At 38.4% G+C, this 14,572-nt stretch overlaps 1 protein-coding gene and 1 pseudogene across 1 annotated transcript; both read right to left on the bottom strand.

The window, feature by feature from the left end:
• Nucleotides 1–16: 16 nt before the first annotated feature.
• On the bottom strand, nt 17–5,555 carry LOC139132911 (epidermal retinol dehydrogenase 2-like). The gene is made up of 4 exons (XM_070699269.1): nt 5,022–5,555; nt 2,712–2,956; nt 1,933–2,049; nt 17–1,592 (listed from the first exon to the last, which is right to left on the bottom strand). The coding sequence occupies exons 1-4, from the start codon at nt 5,472–5,474 to the stop codon at nt 1,496–1,498; spliced, it is 912 nt and encodes a 303-aa protein (XP_070555370.1). The 5' UTR covers nt 5,475–5,555; the 3' UTR covers nt 17–1,495.
• A 1,695-nt stretch (nt 5,556–7,250) lies between these two features.
• On the bottom strand, nt 7,251–12,477 carry LOC139132913 (epidermal retinol dehydrogenase 2-like; annotated as a pseudogene).
• Between the last annotated feature and the right edge of the window lie 2,095 nt (nt 12,478–14,572).

The raw sequence follows: 14,572 nt of genomic DNA on the forward strand, positions 1-14,572 counted from the left end.
TCTCAGACAGTTTTCATAAACTATTGTAATATTAATTTGTTGTTGTTTCTGTTATTTGTGATAATGGTGATTCAACGTCGTTCTCAGTACAACAGATTCTCTGTGATTGATTCGTCAGTTCCGACTTCTAGACGGGCGAAAATGTTGAATCGCAGTGTTAGTATAATGTCTAAGTTACATTGTAACATACCATGGTTTGAAACCGAGAAACAAAGCTAATGCCGATGTAACACGGCAAGTTTGCTACATTTCTGACTGTCATTCGTTTGTTGAAGCTCATGTTAGCGTTTTCACATTGCCACATTCTGTAAAAGTCTGAGCTAGGATGTTAAGATCACACCGACTTTGTATAGTGGATTGATTTGAATATCAATTCAAACAAACTCTTGATAAATCATAGTGCGTTTCAGTGCTTGTCTGAGCAGTGTCTTGTCGTCTCTATGGTAACGAATGTCATATAGTCCTAATAGCAGATGCAAAAAAGCATTTGTTTGAAAACTATCACTAACATCTCTTGTTGCGGCACATGCGCCGTTACTAGTCAATACACTATTGTGATCGTATCTGGGATTGAAAAAAATTACGTGCGTAATATTAACACCATTCAGTGCGCTACCCATACAAATGGAACTCACCTCATTGGCCATACACTCACAATGCCTTTAAGGAATAGTCTATAAACATTAAACCATGGTGTATCAAAGTCAGGAACATAGAAATCTTATGCACATAGGAACATTTTGAAATAAGATTTTTGTCAATAATTATTAACAATATCAATGATCTAAATAGCAAATCTAAATTTTAGTATTATTTTATTTCTTGTACTATATTTGTCATGGACAACTATGCCATAAGGTTTTGTCACTGCAACTATACACAACGATGATGCCTCTGTGTTTTAATATCAAAGTCACCGTGTCTATGAACGAATAGGCAAGCCGCCATGATTAGCTCACTATGAAACATTCTTTTTACTATTTAAAGACCCACCATTGACACGAAATACAAAAATATACCATAACATATATACTCTGCAACCACTCACTATAATTCCATGCCATAATTAATGGTGAACATGATGTGAACGACGTAATTATATCGTACGGATAGTCTTGGATAAAAACCCCGAAAACTCGATACATAAACTATAGCCTAGCATGATACGTAATATTGCTCCACCAATGTATAAAAGTATCTTGTCGTGCATTAAACTCCCTTTCAATAATATTGACTTATTTTATTTGTTACACATTTGCATTGAGATTGTCTTCCCTACAGCTTCGACGTTTCTCTCTTCCTGTGTTTGTACTGCAGACCCATTCCATATAGTAGTGAGGTGGTCGTCATACATTCAACAAAACAAACGCTTTTTCGCAGGTTACGAAGTTGTCAGTAGGAGTACGAAAGAATTAGAAATACACAACATAATCTGAAATCAAGCCTTAACTTTCCTTTGTCATTTGGAAAAGTATCCTTTTAGCTATTAATCCTCCTAAAAGTTCTTCTTTTGTCTTCCGACAAAGCCTTCCATAAATGTTCCGCCTCCAACCAGGTATGTCAATCTCATAAAGGCGTCGACAGACATCCAACTACAATAATCACAGAATTGTATTGTTAACTATAGCAGACATATCATAGAGTAATTGTCTTAATAAAGGACGAATAATGAGTACTTGTTCTTCTTATCAAACTTGGAATTCGAAACCGTAGTCAAGGTTTATTCCTTTCAGTACTGCAAATGCGTCAAAAACTGAACATTTCGAAGATTGTTTTAAGGAGAAACCGGGTTTTTAGGGTTATTTTACTTGATAAAAAGAACCACTTTGACACTTTGGCAGTGTAGATAAAAAATCATCTTAAGTCTGTCGATGACAGATACGCGTTCATTGTTGATAGGGAACTCTTGTAGGTTATCTTTACTATACTTACGATTTCAGATAAGGGAAAACATACATAGCCTTTGGTAAGCAGAGTACTTTTTGATTGCTCTGAACGGCGTCTACAACCTTCTTGGCAACATATTCTTGTTCCAACATCGGTATAATGCTGTTAAAACAATAAATTAGGATGGCTTATCATTAACTTACCAACTGCGCAATTGCATTTGTCAATGTGAACGTCGCTGATAACCGTATCGAATCTGTGGCAGTATTTCACAATTTACGCCTTAATGACCGAGCAGAAAGGGAATTTAAATATCATTTATTGGTCTACATTAAGTGTCTTCTGTCTTCCTAACGTCGATTGCAAATCAAGATATCAAATGACTGACAGAGAATGGTTGACACTTTGTGAAAATTGGTATCAAATCCCGCGATAGAATATCATCGTGTGACATCAGGAAACAACGCTTTAAACATCATTCCTTGCTGTTGAATCACAAAATCAAAATAATTGTGCTCGACTCTCGTGCTGATGATCTTATTGGAGAATCACTGTCGTCATTTGAAGCTATTTCGCATTTCCAAGATGCCCTATGCATATTGCAAAGCACTCGATTTTTGGTACCGTGCATTGTCTCAACTTGTGTTTCAGCGGTTGAGTGATTCCGGCAAACTTTTAATGCAGCTATTGAATTAGCCATCATATACTTGTTTCATAGGTACGAAATTAATCCATAGACCCTCAAAATACCATAGGGTCTATGATTAATCCAAAATTTAACACAATTGCCTCTGCCAATCTTGCCCGGGAAGATATTTGCTTACCCAACTTTCACACCATCAAACATTCCAGTATCGATAAAATATGGCTGCACCAGAGTTGTATGAACTCCTGTCACTTTCTGTATATCCATTTCTAACATCAACGATTCATGGAGACCAACTGCAGCAAATTTACTGGCGCAGTACTCCACCAAACCAGGACATCCACAGCTACCTGCTATGCTGCCAATGGTTACCAGATGACCATGGTTGTTGTCGATCATTGTTGGTAGGAAAGCTTTGATGGTCTGGAAAGTGAAACGTAAACTTCAGTAAATTTAAATAAACTTACCAACTTCCATGGCTAAGTATACATCCCCACTTTTAAACTATGAACCTTGGCCTTGTTACTTAAAAAAAATTCAAAGTGTATAAACTTATATAGTCACTTACTTAACAACTTTCATGACGAGCTGCACAACTTCTGTCGACTTACATACTCACGAAGTGTTAGGGTTGACCGAACACCCCATCCCATTCGACAAACTAATAGCTGCATTTAAACCCTACATTCACCATAATACATTGTACTTGGCATTCGGTATTTTTTATGGCTGTCACCATCGAAGTTTACACCAGACTTCAGCATTAAGTCGCTCGCAAGCATTCAAGTTAACCTTTATTTTAGACATACACTTCGATATTATTCTAAGGCTGTACCCGTCCAAGTAGAATCGAGTGTGATTTTACTCTGGAATAAATTACAAAGAAGTCGCTTGCAAGCATTTCAAGACATAAACTCTACATGGCAGTCGATGTTTTTACTGCTACAACCATCCATAGTGCACACTGATATTATCCCCTGTATTATTTTGTTGTGGGTATGGTCACTACTCAACGGATGATGTAGGGTTAGTGGATGTACTGGAGACTTCTATGGGCAAATTTCTTGTATTTGTGTTTGGTAGGAATGTGGCCTGTACGATGACACAAGAATTCAAACGTGCTCTGCAAAATGGAATCGGTTGGATGTTGTACATTGGCACAGAATGTGTGAAGTAAATAGGAAATAGCTTCCACTTATACGTGGAAATGAGAAAAAGAGTTCGTAGACAAACAACAGAAACACTTCTCTCTGAAGGATGTCGCTCACTACGTTTTTTCCACGCCATTTTCAAGCAAGTTGGTTGTCCAAACGCCAATTGAAAGGAAAGTAGGGGAATGGAGCGAAAATTTTAACACAGGAGGAGACTCAGGACATTGAGCCAGATTTGCTGTCTATAAGTATTTTGTCGGCCAATGTGGAAAACGTTTGCTTATTAGTGAGACGATTGTGTTAGTTTGCAGCCAGTAGTAAGAGTTTTTAAAGTGTTTAATCCAACACACGAAATCGTAAGAAATTAGGGTTCTTTTCGGAATTAAATTATTATCTTAAGACCCGTCTTTCCAGGAATGTATAATCAGCATGGACACCTCCTTGTGTTTCGCCTGGTGATTTGTACTTGAACTGACAATCATTACATTCTGTGTTCGGCATCTGTCTCCATGCCATTTCAAGTATTCGAGCTAAAACACTGATAACATTCAAGTGACCCTACAACTCCCTCAGTATTCACGGTTCCACAAAACCTAACTTGTCGTCGTACAGATGAGGAGTAGTCGATAGGCCATTAGGTCATTAACATGGGGCGCGACACATCAGGTGACGACCGTATCACCGTATCAAATATAGCATGTTAAAGCGTAAAGTTACCCAATTCATGTCTTCAAATAAACGAGGTTTCGAAGTGTAGGCAGAATCAAATACACTAGACTTTCGTTTTGTAAAATGTGATTCATCGACGATGAAATGTTCAAATTAAGTCAGGATTGACCTTGTGGGATGAACTGCAGGCAATATGTAAGTATACACAACTTCAAACAGAAATTTAGGAATTCATGATCCATCCAGAAATTCAGGGATTCATTACAATTAATTGCATTCACGGGGCATTGTAGTGTTCAATATTTGCACAGGTGTGTCGGCATTTCAAATGATAAAACAGCTGCTGACGTAATCTGAAAACGACCGCCATATTGAAAGAATCAGTATAAACAGACGGATAGAAGGGACAGTTTTGGAAATTTTGCATGTTTTCAACATAGCATGCAGAACCGCGAAAATTAAATACTAAACAAGTGATTCTCCCAACGTGGCAGCTAGGCTTATATGAGATGTGAAAGTGTGCTTACTGATGCTCGGCGATCAGGGTTCATGCCCTGTTCCGAAGACCAGAGACAGTTGCAACCTATTCGGTAAACGTCAAAAGGCCACATGAAATGACCGTGGAAGAATGGAGCATTACGCACGATATCAACAAATATGGTTATTACCCAAAACACAGCCATGACGTTCACATCCATGGTCCTTTCGATGAGTTCATCAGGGCAGTCTAATAATTTCTTACCAGCCACCACTCCAGCATTATTGACCAATATGGTAACATCACCAACTTCTTGAGTGACTTGTTTAGCAACACGATAAACGTCTTCTTTCTTGGTCACATCTACCACGTAGCTGTGGGCTTTACCTCCAAGTTGTTTAATCTGTTCAGCTGTCTCATCGTTACCTTCTTTGTTAATATCCCAAAGTACCAATGTAGAACCTTGCTTAGCAAAGTTGATTGACATCAGACGACCAATACCACTACCAGCACCGGTAACCAGCACGATTTCTCCGTCCAAAGATTTCTTACTGGCCGGCAGAAAGAATTTTATCCATGACCAAAAAATTAAAGCCCATACACCAATCATGTCAAACAGGGCTTTTAAACCATGTCGGGCCATATCGATCGTAGCTACCGTTTGAATAATTGACAAACAGGACTGCGCACTTGAGAAAGTTCGAGTACGGGCTCTTGAACCGAATTTTCGTAGTGAGCAAAGGCCTAACAACAGGTAGCCTCGTTTTAAAGTAAACATGGGACAACAATCTGTCGGATTTCATTGTCTTTAGACTGCGTGTAGTAGTTGTACACCAGGAGAGCAAACACCAGGGACAATCGATGCATACAAACTACAAAATTCCGTATTGATCATTACGTTCCGGTTGGGGTAAAAGTTCACTCCTCAAAGGGGAGCAAACAAAAAATCAGATACAAAATCAACAAAGTGTGAACGCCGTCGCTCCGGTAAAATAACCGACTTGTGGAATACCATATCAAAGTAAAACCCCAAGCACATTTTGTAAAGGAAATGTCAGAATTACAACATAAACAGAGGGCCGGGTTCATCCGTGCAAGACACGATCTTGAAATGACATGGCATGACTAAAAGTTTGGTGTTTACAACCGTAACTGTTTGGTTTAGTGACGCTATTAACTTCTTATACAACGACAAATCTACACATTTTAAATCGATGATGGCAACTATTGTCGGTACATACCTACAGTCAACGAGGTCAAAGATAAAGTAACGGTAGGGACTCGGCCTTGGAGAGACATCAAAAAGTGGCTGACACCCCCTTCAAACTTTCGCAAACAGGGTGACCCCCGTTCCACTTTGTGAACAATAACTTTAGCAAAAAATATTTATTTTAAGGTAGAACGCACCTCGGGGACAGAAATTCAGGCCTTCAAATTTTATAAATTTTCTTTTGACCTACCACTTGTGGGGGCTCATTTTGAAGCTCTTGGCGTCACCGTCTTAGTTTTTCGAAAATCGAAAATTTTATTTTTTCTCATAGAATTAAAGTTCCATTAGCTGTATCTTCTGGCGATTTTTCCGTTAGTTTTGATTGAAATGATCACTGGCTCATGTTGAATAGCCTGTCAAATAACAGAGAATCGCATATTATTCGGAAACATTACGTGCCCTACAACTAAATAACATGTGATTTTACAACGAAAATTTCAATTTTGTCCGGACAGAAAATACAAACTGTTGACACGCGAATTGCAACGTAGGCATTCTTCTGCACCTGCGCGAGTTATTTACAGCAATTTCAAAATAAATATTCATTACTTATGCCCGGTACTTACGTCGTAGTCCATTGTCCGAGCACGTTGCGTAGCCAGATGTCTGGCAATCCACGACGCAATGTTGTTTTGATCCGACAATAAACGTGAACTTGTACATCTGGCGTGATCGCGGCGTCACCATATCTGCGTTCTCCCCACCAGCACGCTGAGCACGCCAGACGTCAACAAACGAGCTCGGAAGGGCAATACGTTTGAACAAAAATTAGCAGTTTTATGTGGCTGTAACATCACTAATCATGTTTGTTTCTTCGTAAAACAACATTTTGCAACAAATATGAGCCTCCAACTTGGAATTTTCCGAGGTAAAAAATGGTCAAAAGTTACAAATAATGGCCCTTTAACACAGGGATGGCGGCCATTTTGGATTTCAAATTTCGAGAAATCGCAAGTTATTTGTCTCTCTAGTACAAAACTTTTAACAGTGACCCCTGATTTTTTTTCTTGATTTGGTAAGAGAGTGGTTGAAAGTTTCACTGAGGAAAGTTTCACTTTCGAGGTGCATATATATACGCGCGATGACGTCAGTGAATTTGAAAAAAATTTCCTTATTATACTGTACTCAAATGACTTTTTCTTGCATTGATTTTGCGGAGATGAGAACGTATAATTTTATTGATGAATTGCAAGTTTGAAATTGACAATACTTGAGTTGAAGTGTACTTTCACAGTTTTACAAATTCAGAGTCAAAAGTCCAAAGAAAATCTGGTGTACGGAATTTGTCTTCTTCTCTGACTGACATTTCATGTGCAGTCGGCGTCAGAATATTACACTGTGCGAGTCAAATTAGAGTTCCAACTGGCCGAAGTACATATAGTACTATAAGGTACAGAATTATATTTAATGTTTTATCAATAGCAGTGAATTTGTGATGTCATCCTTCCGGATTATTATTGATAATGTATCCGATTATCCAGCATTGTGGTACCAGATATTTTTCTACATCTACAAATACACTGGCATCGCCAAAAGTATAGAATAATAACAATAATGTACTCCTTATACCGGTCGATAATGGACTCAAGTAAATTTTGCACTCCATAATGTACTCGACCTCCAAGTCACCCCATACATTATGTCTCGCAAAGTTCGCTTTCGTCCATTATGAACCGCGAGGGGGTACATGATTGCTTAAATAATTAAAGGGACAAAGTCGCCCATTTTTCATGAATTTTGTTTGAGACGAGATACTACTTATATTGTTTGACATGTTGAAAGATACTGAATGAATGGGTGACCATGCATATATTCGACTCCAGTTTTAGACACGATACATGAAACCATCGCGAAAATGAATTAATGGTCATCACCAATAGTTCATTTTTGCGCTGGTTTCATTTAATTTGTGTAAAACTGGGGTCGAATATATGCATGGTCACTTATTCATTCAGTATCTTTCAACATGTCAAACAAAATAAGTAGTAACTCGTATCAAACAAATTTCATGAAAAATGGCCGACTTTGTCCCTTTAATATAACAATGTCTTTAGCATGCATCAGTGACTGTGTACAGCTTGAGCTAGGATCATTAAATATTCTTAGTTACTGTCATCTTAGTTCAAAGAAGACTTATCTATGATTTATAACAAAAACTTACCGCACACAAGCTCTTTTAGGAATCACCATTATATTTCGGAATGTCATGGCCATAATGGTGACACGCTCCTAAATATTTGACATTTAAGGGGTGAGCTGAACATACATATTTTTTCAGTAATCCCCTCTCTTCACGTTCTGATCGTTGGAACAACAGATATTTTACAGCAGGATTGTTTACATTGTAGATTTGTTAACATTTTACTGCCCTCACCAAGAGTCTAATGACTAAAACAAGGTGGCATGTGAAAGATGAAATTAAACAAGAGACAACCAAATTGCTTAAACTGATTAAAGCACACCAGAAATAAAAAAAGATTTGCAAGTCTGGAAAGTGAATTGGATGAGAACACTGGATGTCAGAATAACGCGCGTGCAACTTATAAACGGAACCAGTGAAAACACGCATTTTATCAGTCCCTAATATGACTGTTTGATTGGAGAAACTGCAAGAAAATTGTATTGGGATTGACTGCTTGGTTATCGGACGAGTAGTGATCTCTAGCCACTCGATCAGTATATCATTACTATTCAAATTTTAGGGCATATTCAACCAAAGCCTAGTTGCGAGAAGGTTACGATTGGTTCGTGTCCCATCTTCTTGTCGCAAACACTCCCCAACAATATTTAGGGAGAAAACGATTTGAGTCACTTAGTAGAGAGACTTGCAGACTTTTATCAGATTGCCCGATTACAATTAGGCAATCCTGGCAGAATGCAAACATTGTTATCAAGTTCTAAAAATTCCTTACATAGTACCTAAAGGCCCTAAAAATTATCTAGTATTAAATTTTTTATGATTTAATTTTTATCGTCTCCATAACTACACAAAACGTCCATATTATCACAAGTACTGCATAATCACAACGTAGGTGACTGTGATGTCAGGCTAATTTCCATTCGTAGTAACTCAGTCACTAAAGATGATACAAGCCGTGATTCCCGTTAAGTCTGTTTCTTCTGTCTCCCAACAAAAGTTTCCATCACCTTTCCTGATTTTGATATGCGCCCCATTAGCATTGTGGCGTCCACTGGCATCCACCTGAAAAATGTTGATAATATGCATTTCTTATCTAACTGTGGCCACCTTTGACTTTGTCTTTTTTACGTTGTCACAATCTGGTTCGTTAACCGGTGAGAATCGCCAGCTCATAAATCATATAATCATATTAATAATCATGAATAATATAATCATGAAAATTTAAATGTTCGCTCTTTATTTCCCGCGTAGGTAAAAATAGACGTTCTAATTATTACTTACTACTTTTAGTCGATTAAATCTTTAATCGTTTATCTTAATACATTCACACCTGTTATGACATTCATTGTCATAAAAGAAGTAATTTGCAGAAGATTACACCATCTCATTGCATTATAGGAACCGCAAATTCCCGATTGTAAACAAAATATCAAAGCAACAAGACAAGACTTTGAATACTTACGATTTAAAGTATGGGAATAGATACATACTCTTCGGCAAACAGAGAACCCTTTGGTTGGTCTGCACTGCGTGTATAATTTTGTCAACAACATACTGTGGCTCCAACATTGGTATAAGACTGATCAAGAACAATAGAAATGGACTATTAATTAGCGTCGGTGGCAAAACATTCTAAAAGTATTCTGGGGATGTTTGAGTCCTAAATGGGTGAATTTCTTTCCTTACACGAAAACTACTTCACAAATTCCATATGATGTGTCATTTCATTTGTCGTTTCTATGACATTGCATCATTCAAAAGCATGAAGTTCATTGCTCTAAAACCAATTACTACGTTGAAGGTAAAGCGAAGATAAGAAATTCTCTTCGACGGGCAAGATTAAATCTGAGTAAGCATTTATCTTCACTTGCACAACGTCTGCTCTCTCTATTTACTTTTCTGATTTCGTGATCGGGATTATGTATCAGATATTGAAGAGGCTATTAAAACTTAGATGGAGTAGACAAGAAACACGTTTCAGGAAAACACTGAAACACTCGAACGGGAGACGAAACAGAGTAATTATTGGACATCATTCTGTAGATGTAGAAAATTCAAATGACCCATGGGATGGTCATACAGAGAGAGGAGGCTTAAATAAACTTACTGTTTTCATAGAACGTACAACAAAGTTACCATTTCGAAAACTACTTGATGACTCTGACTCTAAAAACGATAAAAAGAGGGGCTCTAAAAGAAACCACTTACTCCAGGGTTACACCCTCAAACATCCCAGTATCTATCCAATATGGCTGCACCAGCGTCGTCTGAACTCCCGTCACTTTCTGCATATCCATTTCTAACATCAACGATTCATGTAGACCAACTGCAGCAAATTTGCTGGCGCAATACTCCACCAAACCGGGAAACCCCATTGAACCGGCCATACTGGCAATTGTCACCAAATGTCCATGGTTTTTAGCGATCATCGATGGCAAGAAAGCCTTGACAGTCTGTGAAAAAAATGCAGTGAAGAAGAATTTATAGCAAGTAGAACTAACTTCTGTGCATGTATTAGCTGGGGACTGATCCGTATGCGCAGTACAGTTTTGTGTCCTAGACCCTCTTAATATAACAAAGCACGGCACATCCTCATAATCAACATCCATACAGCCTGTACATGGATATCACTGACACATTTCTAGTAATGCAGTGGTGCCGTAAGCTATAAAACAACAGTTCCGTACTATACTGTGGATAGCCCTGTGTATGATGTTGCGTGTGTTCCTGCCGTATAACACCGGGAATACACAGCATCGTAGGCAGGGCCAGGAAATGGTATGCTACGATGTGCATTAGTAATGTGACCGATATTGGTGGCACTTCGCCAAGTAAAGGCAGATCAGGAGACACAACTTCTATTTCTGAGAGATGGATTTCTTAATTGCAATACGGCAGTGCAGCTTTTTTGTCCTTCTATACCGTCATAATGTTGAAAAGTCGATTCTTGAAGGGTGACAAGCACAGTACTGAGCAATTATTTCATGAACTGAAAAAAATCAAAATCAGACTAAACCATCAGTAACTTTGTCATGCTGCCGTAAATTATTTCGAACATCCAATGTTGGAGTTTTCTTTTGCATTCAAATTCTGACAACCTATGACACAGTTTCGATAGTTGCTCGGAACCGGACATCGTATGAGGAACTGTCTCATGACACTCGGCCCTGCACTGCCTTTGCCAATTGTTACTGAGGTCAAAGGTTACTGACTAGAGTTGAACAAACTCTGGACCGTCGCTTTCAATGTGTATAGTTATGAATGCTAAAGAACAGTGGTCCCTTGTTGTATTGTTGGGCCATGGAGGTTATCTCCATGGTCGGGCGAAAAAAAGACTATTTTCATTAACTTTTATAGCCAGGAGCGGGCTCTAAGTGGATCATTGTGTGAGTTTAATAGCCAAGTAATTCCTAACTGGTATGTCAAGAGATCGGGAACAGTATAATCTTACCTAAAGTGACCTTCAAGGGGACTGGACGAAATACCATAGGGCTCAATAAGCATTACGTAAAGTAAATGGCGGCGTTATATAACAATCACGGTCGCTTGTGGTCAAGGTATGAGGTGACTGTCGTATACTTAATTACCAGTGACCGTACGTACTTTGCAATGTATTAAATTCTAAATTCCTGCAGGCTGGGGTCGAATGAGGTCACAAAAGCTAGTTGATTTATGGAAAAATAAGGCAAGGGCCGCTTACCCAAAAAATAGACATGGCGTTCACATTCATGCTTCTTTCGATGAGTTCATCAGGGCAGTCCAATAATTTCTTACCAGCCACCACTCCAGCATTATTGACCAATATGGTAACATCACCAACTTCTTGAGTGACTTGTTTAGCAACACGATAAACGTCTTCTTTCTTGGTCACATCTACCACGTAGCTGTGGGCTTTACCTCCAAGTTGTTTAATCTGTTCAGCTGTCTCATCGTTACCTTCTTTGTTAATATCCCAAAGTACCAATGTAGAACCCTGCTTAGCAAAGTTGATTGACATCAGACGACCAATACCACTACCAGCACCGGTAACCAGCACGATTTCTCCGGCAATCGATTTCTTGTTGGCGGGCAGAAAGAATTTTATCCATGACCAAAAAACCAAGCCCACACACCTATCATGCCAAACAGGGCTTCAATTATCTCTGCAACCATTTGATGCCGGTTGTAGTAACAGGCTCACGGAGTATGCGTAAATGATATATACTCTGCGTTCGCAAGCGTGGAGTCAGAAGTCTGAAGCCCTTGAACAGTGCAATGATAGCCTCGTTCCGGTACTTCAAACCGTTGAGCTTCAGCTGTTGTTTGTGTGAAGAGTTTTAAGGTCACTGAGGGGGCGTATGAAACTTACACTGATATAATTTATTGGCAGAAAGTTGAAAAGGGAAATTCTTTATCATATTTCCATCCGTTGTTGTTCGTACTTTTGGTCCTTAATAAGGCCTCAATCGGCCGTACATAGCTGTAGCAGTGACCCCTGGACTCTGCACTTAAACTTTGGACTTTACTGTCATGTAAATAGAGATCGTATAGGTCTTAATTTAGAAAGGTTCACCGGAAGAGGGGGTATTCACTTTTTATGAACACATGGATTTCATACTTTACACCACACTGACACCATGTGGTCGGAATTGCAATAGGGAAAACTGTGTTAACTTTCATCGAAGCAAATTACGCTGGTCTGCAATAATATTCCATACATTCATTAAGTTCTTCGTTCAATGATCACTCTGTTTATTTAAATTAATTATCCATCTTTCGGTCCATTCATACACTCATCGATTTATATACCCAACAACACACGCACACTCCCAATCACCATGTGTTGCCATCGACAATTATCCTCCTCGGGGAATCGCCATGCGAGAGGGTATCGGGATACAGAAACAGCGTAGAGACTCCAAATCTTCAAAGATAACACCGTTTATTTCTTATAAATGGATGTTACATATTGCCAGATAGGTCCTTCTCTCAAGATGTTGTCCCTTCGTCTGAGCTGGTGTTCGTAAAGACACCGTGTATATACAATTCAATGCATACAATCCTTATCTACATACAAATAAAATGCAACGTCTTTCCCTGACGTATTTGGTGCCAAGGTACCTACGTGTATCAATCGCCAAGACCATAAACACGAGAACAGTGTGTACTTGTTAGATTTCTCACATGACGTAACAGTATGTACTTGCTAGATTTCTCACCTAAGGTATAATCATCGCACATAATTAATAAGTCTGAACCTGTCTGAACCTGATAATTAACCTTTATGCAGAATTGACGTCAGAGTCAATGAACTCTGTAACATTCCCCTTCTTTCTATGAATGCGTCCCGCATGAATTTTCAATTAGAAATAAACGGTAAAATGAAAAGCATACAACCACTAATAAAATAAAGAATAGAAGAAAAATTACATACCTCAAGAAAGTGTGTTAAATAATTCTACACAACAGTTAATATACTTCGTCATAAATATACATGAATAATGAGTAATAAGGGCCCTTTCTTACTACAATTTACACAGAATATTTTCATAATTTCTTACAAACCCAAAGTGGAAGGGTTATATCCCTTCATTCTGAAAAGTAAATCTTTCCTTTGTTTCCTTTTTTCTTTGTATCACTACGTATTACAGAACCATCATTAATATCTCTCTTTTTCGAAACTTGCATTTCTATTTCATATCTTGTACCACTTCAGTCACACAAAATTCACCATTATAGGAGGCAGAGTGGGTTTTATCGCCGATTTTTCAATTCAAATTTCAGAGAATGACGGCTTAAACTATTCCCGTCCTTTTCACCTCGTGTAGCTCCCTTTAGGGGGCGTATTAAATTTAAATAGTCTCAGTTACGTCTTTCTTTTGGTTTCTTTAAGTGGAAGGACTAAATCTTGATACTTTCAGAAGATAAATACAACACTATAAATTCATATTTTCGTTTATTTGATCACATTCAGGGGCAAACGAATCGAGTCACGCCACTCACAAAGTTCTAACATACTTAGGCCGGCCTTGCATACACACCAATCATTCATCTCAGACTAACCGTGACCACACATTCGTTTCACCTTTATATGTGACCAATTAGCAAATTCGTAAAAAAGACAACAATGCCTTGCCTGTAACTTTCACAGGGTGCTCTCGTAAATACTCTCGTGCGGCATCATTCAAATTATTTTCATCTTCCCACGTATTATGTTTGTGTGAATAGTCCTTCCACTTGACTAAATATTGTAATTTGCCGTTTCTATATCGACCCCTTACAACTTTCTCAACTTCATAATAAGGTGCCTGTTCACTTTCTGAGCCCACTGATCGTGGAGCGTTATTGTCAT

The sequence above is a fragment of the Ptychodera flava genome, chromosome 5, assembly GCF_041260155.1.
Source record: "Ptychodera flava strain L36383 chromosome 5, AS_Pfla_20210202, whole genome shotgun sequence".
Taxonomy (NCBI): domain Eukaryota; kingdom Metazoa; phylum Hemichordata; class Enteropneusta; family Ptychoderidae; genus Ptychodera; species Ptychodera flava.

Excerpts from the sequence above, each read along its gene's own strand:
- LOC139132911 (XM_070699269.1), bottom strand. The coding sequence starts at position 5,474 with ATGGCCCGACATGGTTTAAAAGCCCTGTTTGACATGATTGGTGTATGG. Across the intron at positions 2,050-2,711 it reads TTTGATGGTGTGAAAGTTGG|CATTATACCGATGTTGGAAC; the intron begins GTAAGCAAATAT and ends TTGTTTTAACAG. Across the intron at positions 1,593-1,932 it reads GTTTTCCCTTATCTGAAATC|TTGGATGTCTGTCGACGCCT; the intron begins GTAAGTATAGTA and ends TGATTATTGTAG.